General features: G+C 37.3%; 1 protein-coding gene across 1 annotated transcript in view; it reads right to left on the bottom strand.

Annotated features, from left to right (window-relative positions):
• WNK4 (WNK lysine deficient protein kinase 4) overlaps nucleotides 1-16,167 on the bottom strand; it is a 44,224-nt gene that overhangs the window by 7,655 nt on the left and 20,402 nt on the right. Inside the window, exons 3-14 of the mRNA XM_026687659.2 lie at nucleotides 15,353-15,573; nucleotides 14,155-14,312; nucleotides 13,277-13,365; nucleotides 11,705-11,924; nucleotides 10,711-11,044; nucleotides 10,269-10,372; nucleotides 10,083-10,141; nucleotides 8,776-8,917; nucleotides 2,663-2,779; nucleotides 2,381-2,557; nucleotides 1,623-1,680; nucleotides 691-846 (exon numbers count right to left, since the gene is read on the bottom strand). Of these exons, the coding sequence (XP_026543444.2) occupies nucleotides 691-846; nucleotides 1,623-1,680; nucleotides 2,381-2,557; nucleotides 2,663-2,779; nucleotides 8,776-8,917; nucleotides 10,083-10,141; nucleotides 10,269-10,372; nucleotides 10,711-11,044; nucleotides 11,705-11,924; nucleotides 13,277-13,365; nucleotides 14,155-14,312; nucleotides 15,353-15,573 (1,835 nt within the window). The remainder of the gene's footprint in view (nucleotides 1-690; nucleotides 847-1,622; nucleotides 1,681-2,380; nucleotides 2,558-2,662; nucleotides 2,780-8,775; nucleotides 8,918-10,082; nucleotides 10,142-10,268; nucleotides 10,373-10,710; nucleotides 11,045-11,704; nucleotides 11,925-13,276; nucleotides 13,366-14,154; nucleotides 14,313-15,352; nucleotides 15,574-16,167) is intronic.

Here is a 16,167-nt window from a genome sequence, read left to right as displayed (position 1 = left end):
AGCTTTTTCCACCAATGCGCATATTTTGCACCAGGGGAAACTAAAATATGTGATGAATTTGGCATGGCTGCTTATATATTGAATGATTCTGGATAATATCTTTTATTTCAAAATGTTTAAAATATTTTAAAAAGAAATAGGGGAATGGGAGAATAGTGTAAGATAAAGTGGGAGACATAATGTATTGTGTTATATAATTCAGTCAGATTTTCCCCACATTTTTGGGATTATACAAAGTCTTGCCCCTGCCCAAATCATAAACAAGTCAACTACTTATAAATTTTTCCAAATTCAATTTTTCTCTTTGCATTTTTTTAAAAATCATGGTTCATGCAGGATATTAGACTCCTCCAGATTATCCCTTTATTGTTGAATTATCTTATATTATTATCACAGCACTATTTTGCTCCAGTAACTTTTTCTCAGCTTAATCTATTCACAGGGTTGTTGTTAGGAAAGTAGGAAGGGGTGATATTATATACTCCACCATGGGTGATACAACATAAAAGGCAGGAAATAATAGTTGTCATCATCACTATCACCTTAGATATCTAGTCAGTGTCCAGCATTTTACATTGCTGGATAAAGATTCTTCAAGATAGCAAGCCTGGTTACTTTCCCTGAATGCTATCTACTTAAATAGTATTTTACAACTACCAGTAGAAATAAACCACAACCAATCAGTTTTACCTGCAGATGTAGTTGAGAGTACTGGTTGCCCAAAATTTTGGGTAGTTGTTGAGGGAACGCTGGGGCTAAAGAGATCATTCTCAGAAATTGGATCCACCACTGAAGTATGGATAGGTGATAACGACACAGGCTGTCCTGAACTAAGGCAACCACAATCTGAAAAAAGTTGAATTCTTACGATACATATTTAGATCCTTTACTACAGATTAGCACCCCTTAATGAATATCTTATAAGGCTGAGTCTTTCATCATTTTCATCATTTTTAACTTTCATGTTTGCTAACATACATATTATTATTGATAAGGTATAACATTCAATCATGATATCCTCTTTTCTCATCTTTTGACACACATTTGTATTCTAAAACAGCAGAAAGCAGATAAACTCTGTTTCAATTTTTATGAAAATCTTGAGACCTGGCAATTGCAGCCTAATATAAAAGTTTGCACCTAGAATTAAATAATTCTGAATTCACAAATATATATTGGATACTCAAACTGAATGCCATTTATAGTGCTTCTACATAAAAATACTATTACTTATTCCAAGTATTCTTTGTTTCAGCAGTATAATCGAGAAAAATTGACAGCATATGAAAAAACATCATTCTTTTGTTAATTCCCTAGGAATCTGCCTCCTGCACTCCTACACTTGTTTGAAAATAATAGAATGCTAGGGGGAACTGTAATTTTCTGAATGTATGGCTATTACAAGCTGGCTATTAAATTTTGGAAAGATTTATCATTCCTAGTGAAGACTAATAGGAGTAATATTATTTTGGGTTAAATTCTCAGAGAAGGACTTCAGTCCTACTTCCCCTCTGATTGCCTGTTAAGTTTCAGTGTTTGAGAGATCAGACCCAGTAAATGAAATAGCTTTTCAAGTAGCAAGTGAAAAGTAAAATGGGTTAAGCAAATGTTTGATTACATACCACTAAGAGATGAGGATGAGGAGATGGAGCATGAGAGGTCTTGCAGTGGCAGCTCGGCCTAGAAGAAAATAGGAAAAAGGTAAAAAAAAGAATAATCATTTAATAGATAATGAAAAGAGGCCTCTGACCATGTTGTATTAACAGAGGGATACAATCAAGATCAAGGGAGGTACTAATATCACTCTATAAAGCCTTAGTAAGACCACACCAAAACATCCTGTTTTGTTAACCACATTATAAAAAAAGATGTTGAGACTCTAGAAAAAGTACAGAGAAGAGCAACCAGGATGATTAGGGGACTGGAGACTAAAACATGAAGAACGGTTACAGGAACTGGGCTTGGCTAGTCTAGTAAAGAGAAGGACCAGGGGAGACAGGATAGCAGTCTTCTAATATTTGAGGGGCTGCCACAGAAAGGAAGGGGTCAATCTATTTTCCTTCTTAGCCATAAAGTATTTGGGATTAATGGAAGAAGAATCTTATTCGGGGTCCAGTTTTCAGACAAATCTGAATTCTTCTCATACCAAAGTACCTTAATGAAAGTGGCCTCAGCATTTTAAGATATAGGATGAGTGAAGGAAAAGCCAAAGGAAAGATGGCTTATCTCTGAAGATCTGTTACTGTGCTCAGCTAACCAAAAATATGAGGAGATGCATCTTCTACTAATTTGGAAAATAACAAAAATGAGTAAAGCAATTCCAGATGCTATATAAATATTTTCTATCCTAATTCTTAACCAGCAAAGATCTGAAACTCACTGAGAGAGTGCCAGTAGCCGAAGTAGGAGATATACATTGCACATCAGGCTTGCCCAGAGCCCTCTGTTGTTTGTTCAACTTATCCTTCTGGAGGAGTGCTTCTACACGCAGGATAATATCATGAATTCCCTGGATGAATTGTTCCTGTTCAGATTTCAGGACAAATTCCTTGGCAACCTGGGAAGCCAGAGGCACAATCAAAAGAAGAATTAAGGAGATCACATCCTGCCTCCAGTTCCTATTGGTATAGATATTATGAATTAAAGAAATCAACATTCATACCATGACAGCTGCGATTTCCTCAGGATTGTCTCCATCCAGATCAAATTTGAAGGTGACCATCTTGTTATTATATGTTTGTAGTTGACACTCAACTACTTGATCATTATGATTTGGCATCTACAGAAATTGGGGGATTAGTGTTAGGGTTTCTGCTAGTGTGTGCAAGCAACACACCCAGACCCAGACCCAGACCCAGACCCAGACCCAGAGAGATAGACATACACACACACAAACCCCTAGTGTGGCCCAATAGGAAATCCAGCTTTCCTGATGGCTTTCAAATTTTGCAAGATAGAAAGACATTTAGGCCTTTTCCTTCTCTTTCCCTTCCATTACTTGTTAAAACATGGGTTATTTGGAGAGGAATTATTTCTGCCAGCATGTTAATGATATAAAAGGGTTTTTTCTTCTTCATACATTTACATGTATTTCTGTGCTGGGATATTTTAGAATTGTACAACAAAGTAGATTGGCAGAAGCCTAATGCATGCCATCCAATTTACATAATTTTGTTTCTTAAAACAAAAATAGACCATGAAAAGACTCTACAGGAATATTCTGAATAATCAGTTATGATATTTGTATGATTGGTAAAGATTTTAAACACACATATATAAAAGATTTTTAAATTATGGAAATGCCATTGCATAAAAATGCTAAATTTCTCTGAATAGATTGTTTCCATATGCTACTTACAAAAAGTAACCTTCCCCAAGCGCTCTCTGAAAATCTGAAGGTCAGACAAAAATGAGTAGTTTTAAAGCAGTCTGTAGTGATCCCTCAGGCTAATTTGCTGAATTAATACATGGGAAAAATCCAGAGCTATTTACCTAACTGAAGTTATAATGAGAATATTTGGAGGGCATTCAAATAGGAAAGTAGGAGTTAGTAGGGCGTAATGGTTAGTAACTGTGTAATGGCCTAGACATCAGGGGCCTGAGTCGTAGTCTCATCTTAGGAAAGTTAACTGGCTAGGCGACTTTCAGGCATTAACTCTCTCCCAGTTCAACCCACCTTGTAAGGTTATTGTTGTAGGAAAACTAGAGGAAGGTATATTAGGTATGTTCACCACCTTGAGTTACTTATAAAGTAATAAAGGCAGGATAAAAATTTAATAGATAAAAGGTAATTTACTAGGTGAACAAATCTTATAATAGCAATTCTAAAAGGAGATATTTAGATATTCGTTTCAAATAAAATAATTGTTTTTTTTCTGTTATTTACTTATTTCCGTTCCTTGTATTACAAAATAATTCTTATATGTATATGTATTGGAAAAGAGAGGGAGATTCTAACCAGGACAGCAAGGAATGTAAATCCATAATAGATTAAGTATTTCCTCTATCGATATAGTAGGCATGACACTTCAATTCAACTCACTTCCCCAAACTACTGTCTTTTGTTTTTTTAAAATCAGTCTATAGGGCTAAGGCAGTTTGGCCTTAAATGAAAACTTTTGAGTATTTATTAAACAAATAATTCTCTATTATATGAAAAAGAAGTTGAGAGGCAAAAGGGAATAATAAGACAAATAAATGTAAGTAACTAAAAATATTAGATGGCAATTGTTCTTAACATTTTATACATTCCCATATTTAATGCAGAAGTGGTATTCGGCAGGTTCTGACCAGTTCTGGAGAACCGGTAGAGGAAATTTTGAGTTGTTCGGAGAACTGGCAAATACCACCTCTGACTGGCCCCACCCCCATCTATTCCCTGCCTCCCGAGTCCCAGGTGATTGGCTGGGTCTTCTTTTGTTGCCCTGCACAGGAGAACGGAGCTGGAAAGCAGGTTAGTGGATGGGGAGGGAATGGGGATTTTGCAATAACCTTCCCCTGGAGTGGGGAGAGAATGAGGATTTTACAGTATCCTTTCCCTGCCACGCCCACCAAGCCACGCCACGCCCATAGAACCAGTAGTAAAAAAAATTGAATCCCACCACTGATTAGATGGAACAATAAATATTAAGTATAGCTTTATATCTGACCTTAATCAGTATTTAATTTCCTTGCTGCCCAATTGTAAATATCATTTGATTAAATTATATTTTTCTCTCACACTTGAAAGAGATATAGTCATGTAACCAAGAAATCCAGGCAAATGTCTACCAAAGTCTATGTGTAAACATATAGCACAAGGAATACAACGTATCTGCTTATCTATTCATTTCTGAAATCTAATTTTTATTACACTGTACTTGATGAGGATACTGGTAAAAGGAAGATAAGGCTGGTAAATCATTTTGGATCTTTCCTATTCGAACCTAAATGAAACCTCCTTTTTCTACCATACTCTCATTTTTTCATCTTTGTATCCTCAGGCAATGAGTGACTGAGATGGCCTTAAGTCAGTCATCCTTAGTGATATCAGTGTTATTCAGATGCCATTCATGAGCAACTTCAAAATGTATTAAATCCATGATGCTTTACCACTCATTGCCTTGGGGAGAATTGCAAGAATCAGCAAGAAGACACAAATGTCACAATGGTTAATTATCTGGCTCTATAATTGCTGGGGAGCAATTCAACATAGTAGTGGAGAAAGGTCACAAACAATTTATGCAACTTAATACTGTGTCCTCGTTGTGATTTAAGAAAATGTACCCTGGTTCTCAATCTGATAGACAATAATAAAATTTTATGCCAAATTGCATGGTTCCAATTTCTCACAAAGAGCCAGCTTGGAGTAATGGTTCAGGCACTAAGGTAGAACCCAGGAGATGGTGAGTTGTATCCCTGCCTTAGGCCCAAAGCCAACTGGGTGACCTTGGGATGGTCACTCTCTCTCAGTCCTAGGAAGCAGGTGGTGGCAAACAGCTTCTGAAATCTTGGCAAGGGAAATTTCAGGAACTAGTGCAGGCAGTTGCCAGGAGTCAATATGACATATAGGCACTAAACTTCAATCCAAAAAGAGATCACTCTGGCGGAAAAACAAATCTGGTCACGTTGCCAATTTCAAAAGCCGATACAAAAATTTATGCCACCAGATAAAGACCGAATGCACCAATTATCACATTAAACAAGAGGAAAACCTTCTAAGCACCAATTCCACCCGTGCTTTTTACAATTTTGTAAACAACAAACTAAAGACTCAAGGTCCATCCCACCCTTGATAGGACCTGATGGTAAAGACTGCAACGACGACACCATTAAAGCCAACCTCTTTAACACATTCTTCGGCTCAGTATTTGTAAACAGCAACGGATCATGCCCAGTATTTCCTAGCCGTACCACAGATAACAACAATGATCTAATACATATCGATTTTACAGAAGACAATGTTGAAAAAGCACTACGCAATCTAAAACCATCTCTATCTATTGGACCGGATGGAATATGTGCCTACTTCTTAAAAAAGCTATCCACTGCCATAGCCAAACCTCTAAGCATAATCTTTGAAAAATCTTTCAGAACCAGCTCCTTGCCTAACCTATGGTCACAAGCCACAGTCATCCCCATCTTCAAAAAGGGAGACCCAAGCCTAGTTGAAAATTACAGACCAATCTCCTTATGCTGCGTCACCTGTAAAGTCATGGAATCAATTATTAACCAATCCATCATCCTCCGCTTAGAGACAAACAACCTACTCTCCAATAAACAATTTGGTTTCAGAAAAAAACTATCCTGTAATCTGCAACTCTTACACTGCAAAAACATATGGACGACACAACTCGACCAGGGCAAAGCAATAGACGCAATCTACATAGATTTCTGTAAAGCCTTTGATTCAGTGGTACACGACAAACTACTCCTAAAAATAAAATCCTATGGTATCTCTGGACAACTGAACAACTGGATAGAAGCATTCCTGGCAAACAGACAACAAATGGTCAAAATTGGGAGCGTCCTATCAAATTCTGTACCTGTCAATAGTGGTGTCCCCCAAGGCAGTGTTCTAGGACCAACTCTCTCCATACTCTACATAAATGACCTCTGTGATCATATTAAGAGCAATTGCATTCTTTCGCTGATGATGTAAAGCTGTTCAATACCACAGACAATACTGCTACCCTACAAAAAGATCTTGACTATGTATCAGAATGGTCAAACAAATGGCAACTTCAAATCTCAACAAATAAATGCTCTGTCTTACATATTGGCAAAAAAATCAGAAAATAAAATACAAGCTGAATAGTCAAGATCTTGTTGATGACCCAAGCTCTGTAAAGGACCTTGGAATACTCACCTCTAATGATCTAAGTGCTAGAGCCCACTGCAACTATATAGCCAAAAAGGCATTAAGAGTTGTTAACCTAATCCTACGTAGCTTTTTCTCTGGTAATATCACACTACTAACCAGAGCATACAAAACATTTGCTAGACCAATACTCGAATACAATTCATCAGTCTGGAACCCACATTACATATCTGATATTAGCACAATTGAGAAAGTCCAGAAATATTTCACAAGAAGAGTTCTCCACTCCTCTACTCGTTGTAGAATACCTTATGCCACCAGACTTGAAATTCTAGAACTAGAAAACCTTGAATTACGCCGTCTTCGGTCTGACTTAAGCATGGTATATAAAATCATACATTGCAATGTCCTACCTGTCAATGAATACTTCAGCTTCAACCATAACAACACAAGAGCACACAATAGATACAAACTCAAAGTTAACCGCACCAAACTTGATTGCAGGAAATACGACTTCAGCAATAGAGTGGTCAATGTCTGGAATACTCTACCCGACTCTGTAGTTTCTTCCCCAAACCCCAAAAACTTTAACCTTAGACTGTCTACTATTGACCTCACCCCTTTCCTAAGAGGTCTGTAGGGGGCGTGCATAAGCGCACCAACGTGCCTACCGTCCCTGTCCTATTGTTTCTCTTATTCTTCTTTTATTTTTCTTATATGTACCCATTTCATGTATTCACAACTATGTATACACTTATACTTATTATCTTGTAAACAATTGGCAAATCAAATAAATAAATAAATAAATAAATGAATGAACAAATAATGAGAAAGCTTTTGTTCTAGCATGCAAGACTATCACAGCTATGTAGGTAGTCCTCGACTTACTACCACAATTGAGCCCAAAATTTATGTTGCTAAGTGAGAATTTTGTTAAATGAGATTTGCCCCATTTTACAACTTTTCTTGCCACATTTGTTAAGTGAATCACTGCAATTGTTAAGTTAGTAGCACGGTTGTTAAGTGGATCTGGCTTCCCCGTTGACTTTTGCTTGTCAAAAGGTTGCAAAAGGGGATCATATAATCCTGGGACACTTAAACCGTCATAAATATGAACAAGTTACCAAGCTTCCAAATGTAAATCACATGTCCATGGTGATGTTGCAAAGGTCATAAGTGTGAAAAATTGTTTTTAGTGCCTTTGTAACTTCAAGTGGTCATTAAGTGAACTGTTGTAAGTTGAGAGCTACCTGTACTTGGGGCTTGGATATGAACCACACTGTACTTGTCTCACTTCGAGACATTATGACTACAATTACATTTAAGAAGCTGGGGAAGGCTCCTGGCTCTGACTGTTGCCAGATGAATGGATTACCTATGAATGTTTTTTTGTGTCTGTATAAAGGTTTATATGTGTGATGTACGTGTGACATACATATAATATATACTATGGCTTTTATATCTTAGGGCAATTATATTTTGATGCCTGTTTAAACAGAATACCATTCCCCAGTTTGAATAATTACAGTTTTTCTTAATCCTGGCAAATATATTCTAGTTACAGATCTATTTTCTTCATTAAGTTGATTTTAACAGCTATGGATTATCCCATAAATTACAGAATATTGGACTTTCTGTGCATGAGGGATAGCCAAGTGGATTCTTTAACACAGAAAGAATGAATCTACAACTAATTTGTAGAACTATTGCTATGTATTGTTTTATCAAAGTTTCAATTAGTCATTTTATTCTTTTTTTCGGACAAATGTGTACAAAAGGCAACTTCTGATCAACCTTTCTGGAGTTGTTTTTTTTATGATTATAATTTTCCAGACCTACTTTGTACTTTTTCCACTTTTAATGCCATCTCACAATCTTAGTACAGATGGATCTTCATAAATTCTTTTTTCCACCATTGTCTATTAATTACTATTATTATTATTAAACCTAAGGCTGTTGCAAGTGATAGCACTCACATTAGTAATGCGCAGACGAGATCGAGCACAACGGCGAACCAGCCTTCCAGAGCTTCGCTTAGCTTGGGGCTTTGATTTGTCCTCACTTGCAGAGAGACCCTCGTAGCCATCACTCAAGCCAGATGCCACATCAGATGTGTAACTATTCCCAGATGATGAGTAGGAAAGAAATTAGAAATGTGATCAGTTTCCATATATCATAAAATCCACCTCATTTCTTTTCCTTTCTAAATTCCTTGTTTCAGGCAAAGTTGAAGCTTTCAAGAAATTCCTGCTCAGAAAGAATATGTACCTTCTCTATTTCATCCTTTTCAAGCTGACTGCATAGAGTGAGGGGGAAAAAGAAGTCTGGGATATTACCACAAGATTCAAACACAATCCTACCAATGGTAATTTCACCACATCTCTTCTGCTATACATATTCAATCTACACTTGCAATTCTTTACTACCCTTAACAAATTGTCTTTATCAAACTTTATTTTGGCCAAAATGAAATTCCAATGAAGTTGTTCTGTGAATGTGAGCACTTTTCCTCTTAGGAGAATCTACCTATCATTCATGTTCCTTGGTCCTCTCTCTTTCACTCAAGAAACAGTTTGGGAAAAGCCTTGAGAATAACTTTCCTGTTTGTTGTGTATTCTGGATTTAGATCAATGCCCTTGCCCAAAAAGCACCCTGGTGAACTGAAGGACTTTTTTTTTGCTTTTCTTTTTGTTTCAGAAAGCACTGATTGTTTGGATTAGGAAAATAAAATCAGTAACTGATAAACTTCAGTTCAGACAGGCTATATCAGAGTTCTATTGTCAGTTAGCTTGGGCTCAGTAATGGTTATCAGAAGGTAGTCCACACAGCCCAATACATATTTGGCATCAGTTGCTGAATTATGGTGCATTGGAATTTAATTAATTTAAGAAAATTTATATGCCTGCCCAACTCACTCTCAATGAGTTGTTTACAAGGATAAAAAAAACAATATAAAAACAATAAAAAGCAATAACACCTCCTCCTGGCAACAACAACCAGTCAATCAAATAAGCCAGTTGAAGGGCTCCATCCCTCTCTGGGTGCCCCTGCCCCATGTCTACCAGGTCTTCATGGCCTTGCAAAAGACTGTCAAGGTAGGGCCAATGTTACTCAGGATGTTCCTGAGTAATCCCTATAGAGATTATCTTTATTCTAGGGAATTCAGCTTTATTTATCTCTGTACAGTGTATTTTAGGATTTAGAAGAGAGCAAACAGCAAGATTTTGTTCATTCTACATCCTGATTCATAGCCCATAGCAGTTAACCTCTGAAACTCTCCTACCTGTCAACAGGGGAAGAGATGTCACTGATGGAGACAGGATCCAAGCTCACAGCAATGGTCTGTGGGTATAAAGAGGGAAAGGGAAATTGCAATGCCAAGCCAGTTCACCTTCTCTCCATGTCTAAGCCATATGCATCAGCCTCACCCAATGCAGCTGTGCATGCCAGGGGCAGAATTTCGACTCACCGAAGCAAAGGAATGTTCCGAAACAGTTATTGATTTAGAATGACTCTTGTCAGGCAAGTCCACAAATCCAGAGGAACTTAAGTATCCATCAGTTTCACAATCAGCTGTGAAGGAAAAAAGGAAGATGTAAATTAAGATTTGAGTACCCTTAATCTGATGGCCTCATAAGCTTCCCAGATGACTGCTAATTTTGCCCAGCTTCAAAGTAAATGTCAGATCCCTCCAGAACAAACATTGAGCAAAAAATCTCAGCAAAAACTGACAACAGTATTTAAAAGTTGCAAGCTGGAGGTTTTCAGGATGCTTGCATAGCTGAGTCAAATTTCAAATGCCTCTCCATCTGGGAATTATAGAAACTCTGGTCCATTATGCTGGAGGGCATTGGTTATATAGTCAGTCATTGGTTGAAGATAGAGATAACAAAACTAATGGATGTGCTTACATGTGGTAGAAGAATAGTTAGGATGATACTGGAATGGCTGGTGCTGGTCAACCTCTGGCTCTTCTGGCTCTGGAGGAAAAGTTGATCCAAGGGCAGAATCGGTAGACCCAGGTGTGGTGCGGGTCGTGGTCTGGACAGGACTGAGAGGCGAGGGGGAGTCCAGGTCCAACAAATGCAGGATATCAGGAGTCATTGCTAAAGATTGCTCCTGACGCTTTTGCTGTTCCTGAGCTTGTTTGGTCTTCTCACGCTGGCGCTTGATAGCAAGAACTCGCTCTCGCACTGCTTTTGCCACTGGCTTGTAGTCTGCCTCACATACAAAGCCTAGAACCACCTGCATTATGGGTCAGTGAGATGGAGTAGGAAGGAGAGCAGAGCAGGAAGACAGAAAACAGAAGGACAGTCAGACAAGACCACACATCTTATCTGCTATTTGCAGTACATTCCTCAGAGCAGGCTCTATTGTAGATGTGTAATCTACAAGTTAAGGTAAGTTTTGGATGTGAGTGTGAGGAAGGTTTGTGATTAGATATATTTACACACACAAATCTTTGGTGAGTGTCTGAAACTGTGTGAACAATTCCTGAGCTACTAGCAAACAGCAAGTTAGGCTTAGATGGACATTTGCAGAAAAATTTGCATCCAACATGACATTGTAAGGGAACAGATAAAAAGTAAATCTCAGCTGTGATAATTCTCATGACACAGAGTGCAATGTGACAGAAAAAGATAATGTGAAACTTCTGTGATTTTAATATGCATTTTTGAATAAATAATGATTATTCCTATATTAGGATATGATACTAACATCCTATGGATAGCATGGATAGCAACTTCTCTCAGAAGATGTACCATTCTTAAGACATGCTAGTACAAAATGCAGTTAAAAAATAAAAAACAGAGATGGCTCTACTCGAAGTCCCTTATTTATAAAACATTCTAACCTGGAAAGATTTGGAGAAATAGTAGAGAAATTAATGACAGCAAAGTGTACCATTTCTTGGGCAACTTCTTCAGCCACATCCTTATATAGCTCAAAGTAAAACTCCAAGGCGTTGTTGTCCTTGTACTTCCCGTGCAGTTTTTTAGTGTCATCCATCCGTAGCCAAAGTTTCAACGTGGTCTTCACTTTGTCATCTTCTTCAGCTAGCTCGACGTGGACCCCTGTATCTTCATGGAAGAAGGAGTGATCCAGGAGATCCTGGATGGTATATCTGCAGGAAAGATAGGGAAGCAAGTTGAATTTAAACTATTCTGCAAAATGAAGATAACAGAAAGTACGTTTGAATTCACAGATTGTTATTACAATATGACTTAAAGAGGTATCCAGGCTAGGTTCTTCATAAGTACATGAACACCAATCTGTTCCATGCTCTTAACTATATAAACTTACTTCTTAAAATCCTCCCAGATATAAGCAGCATGGAAAAACAGCAGAATTATAAAGTTTAGAGGATAAAGTTCAGTATTAGATTTAACTTGAGGGATGGAAATGAGTGGTGGCTATGACCCATACAGCTCCTTTTTTGTTAGATAGCCTCCTCAATATTCAGCCAGTTGTGAGTGTCTGAAACTGTTGTTTGGGGCTCAAGAAAGCAGAATTTGGGTTTTGCTGTCAGACCAACCCATCCTCCAACCCATTGTCTCCATGACGCAGTTGTTTTCTTCAGTTAGTAGTGACAGTCTCTGAAGTAGCATTAAGAATCTGAGGGTCTTGCATTCCCAGGAAATTTGAGATTTAGGCTGAGAGTATCTTAATTGGTGATTCAGTATTTTATGTCTACCTTGATAATAGGAATATCTCAAATTACAATGCATTTGAACCACATGGTATTTTGAATCTTTGCACTGAGTTGTCTACTTTGGAGAATTAAAAAATATATATATTTCCCAATTTGGCTGTCATGTTCTATGTAAGATTCTAAGTGATTTCTAAAAGAAAATTACAAGTAGTTCTTGACTTACAACCACAACTAAGCCCAAAATTTCTATTGCTAAGAAAGACAATTGTTAAATGAATTTTGCCCCATTTTACGATCTTCCTTGCCACAGATGTTAAGTGAATCACTGCCATTGTTAAGTTAATAACATGACTTCCCCATTGACTTTGTTTGTCAGAAGGTTGCAAAAGGGGATCATTTGACCCTGGGACAATGCAACACCATAAATACATATCAGTTGCCAAGTGCTCAAATTTTGATCATGTGACCATGGGAATGTTGCAATAATTCTAAGTGTGAAAATTGGTCATAAGTCACTTTCTTCAGTGCTGTTGTAACTTTGAATGGTCACTAAATGAAAGGTTCTAATTTGAGGATTACTGTATTTTAAAGGGGTGCAAATAAGTAGTGAATTCTTTCTACCCATTCCTTACCTAGGTCTACTCATAATTTCGACCTATACCTACTCAGATTACTTTTTGTGTTTACCGGATATTGTGAAATTTTTAAAAGGGGTGCAACATGCACTTTTATACCCACAGGCAGACTTGTGTGCACAAACGACAACAAATTACCAATATTCACTGATTTATCATAATCATGTGAGCAGCTATGCTGTTCTCTACCTTTCATTTTTGTTCATTCGGATACAACCCTCAATTATCTCCTTTAGTTCAGGCACCTTCACCTTGTAAAAACTGTTTGGTTTCATACCCTGTTTTAAGAAATAAGAGAGGATCAAAAGGGGTTGTGGTAGAAGGGAAACAATGTAAGTTGTATATTGTATTATATTGTATACAATATAATATTCAATCTCTTTTTCTCTTATGACAACAAATCTTGCCTGTCTTTCCTGCTGTGAAGAAAAAAGGCAGTTGCTTAGCCCTTTTCTGTTAAAGCTGCTATTTACTGGGCTAAAACACTAAATTGATTTGGATGCCTGGAACCTATTTCAGTTTTCACCAATTTTTTATTTCAGTAAAGATGATTCCAAAATGGGATACAATAAAATAGACTCAGTTAACTCTGATTCTGACTAATGGAACAAGACTTCTATCTAAAATAAAAGTGTTTCCAAATAGGCTGGATTCACATTTATCACTCCTTTTTTACCAATTGAATTATCAAATTAAAACTAAATAGAATTAGAATGAAATCTCCCCCACCCCTCAACTCACTCTGGAAGCTTGCCAAATGCATTTTGAAAATGATTGTTCTGTACCCAGCCAGATACACTTTTGAAGTTTTATGATGTTACAAGAAAAGCATTTAGCCAGAAACTAGGAATAGAGGGTTGCATTCTTCTGAAGTTCAATCCAATTTTATTGTCATAGCTGCTCTTCACTGGTTGTAATTAATAGAATTTTGTTCTAAATCCAAAATTGCACTTAAAAACTCAAAAATTAGAAAGCAATTACGGGAAAGTTCCTTTCCCCCTTCCCAATGCACAAGGACACTGCCAGGAATGCAGAGAAATGAGAGAAGGTGGAGGTTGTACTCTTACCGAGGTAACCTTACGATAGATCTGAGCTGCATTCTGGCATTCTGAATAGGGGTACTCTGAGGTTGCCATTTCAAGCATGCACATGCCAAAGGCATAAACATCCACTGCTTCATCATATTTTTCTTCATACATCTCTGGAGCCATGAATTCAGGGGTTCCTGGAAATGGAAGGAAAGGATTTACTTGAGACTCAACCATTAAGTGACACCCATGGCAGCGCACAGAACTTCCGAAACTTCAAAAATCTTTAAACCTTGTTTTCCCATCTCCACTTAACTTCTCAGACAATAGTGACTTAGATCTACACAGTTTTTAAACAAACCCATTCACATTTAACTGTGAGATATACAGGTAGTCCTAGACTTATGGCCACAATTGAACCCAACATTTCTGTTGCTAAGTGAGACATTTGTTAAGTGAGTTTTGTCCCATTTTATAAGCTTTCTTGTGATGTTTGTTAAGTGAATCACTGCAGCTGTTAACTTAATAACAAGTTCTCCATGGATTTTGCTCATCAGAAGGTCACAAAAGATGATCACATCACCCCAGGACACTGTAACTTTCATAAATATGAGTCAGTTGCCAAGAGACATGTGACCAAGGGGATGCTGCAATGGAAAATGCCCATATGTCTCTTTTTTTGAGTGTTCCTTGTAACTTTGAATGGTCACTAAATGAACCATTGTAAGTCAAGGACTACCTGTATAAAGGCTATAAATGATGCATTTAGCTCAATGTGAACAGTAACACATTATCAAAGCAGCCTTCTGAGAATCAAGAAATACTTAAAGTAACAATTCTGTCCCTTGAGGTTTTGCTTAAAAGATTGCCCCTTTCATAGAAAGAATAGAGTAGAATAGAATAATAGAATAAGGACTAGAATAGAATAGGGACTAGAATAGAATAGAATAGAATAGAATAGAATAGAATAGAATAGAATAGAATAGAATAGAATAGAATAGAACAGAATGCATAAGTCCATAAACTCTCAGCATGCATAAGCTCCCAGCAAAGTTCTGTCTTTTAATACTACCATCTGGGCAAATCATGTTTATTTCCAGATTTTGGAAGCAAATAGATCCAAATATCTTAGAGAGGTAATCCTAATAATTACCATTGCTGAATATAGTTTTAAGGATGAACGGATACATAATGTCAAATCAATATATTCTGCTATGCATTCTTTACCCATCAATACCTATGACACTCTTGGCAAATGAAGCGCGCTTAAGTGTGGCCAAACCAAGATCTCCAATTTTGACTGAGCCAGTAGGGCCTGTGATGAAGACATTATCACATTTCAGGTCCCGATGGATGATTGGAGGGGATCGTGTGTGTAGAAAATGGAGTCCTCGAAGAATCTGTCTGCTCCATCTCTGCAGAACTTTCATCTTCATCTCCTTGAACCGTTTCAAATATCTACAAAAAAAAAAAAAAAAGAGAGAGAGAGAGAGAGAGAGAGATCTGGTTCAGAGCCATCTCATCATCATCGCTGACTGTGGGCCACAATAGGCAGAACCTAAATGTTTTTTAAATGTCAAAGGTATTGATGAGTCAAGAACCCCCAAAACAGTGTTCCCAAACAACCCCATGATGTCTAGCCTACTCAGTGATCTAATCATACGCTGATGGCTAGATGTTTAATAGAAAATTAAAAGAAAGGGGAATAACATGAAGTTTCTTTATCTTTGAATTTATCTATGAAAGAATAAAAATAAAGCAAGATAAAATTTCCAATTTCATTGTTTTAGAAATATTTCTCTTTTATGATTTTAATGCTTTTAATTGTGTAACTTTCCAGTCATTGATGAGATGGGCAGAATAAATGAATGAATGAATGAATGCCATGTAGTTCATGAAAGTGCCTTAAAAAGAAACACAACCCAATGAGAATGAATGTGAGGGCACTCCGGCCACAACATCTATCATCCCACCGATGACCAGAGATGATTCAACCAATCTAGCTGGCTAGCTGGCTGTCTCCTTCCTCCCCTACGGCTCCATATGCATCCC

Source organism: Notechis scutatus, chromosome Z (assembly GCF_049901735.1).
Source record: "Notechis scutatus isolate UNSWTSFEM ecotype Mainland chromosome Z, rNotScu1.2, whole genome shotgun sequence".
NCBI classification, from domain to species: Eukaryota; Metazoa; Chordata; class Lepidosauria; order Squamata; family Elapidae; genus Notechis; species Notechis scutatus.
Note: the sequence above shows the minus strand (reverse complement) of the source record. Positions and strands in the feature narration are given on the sequence as shown.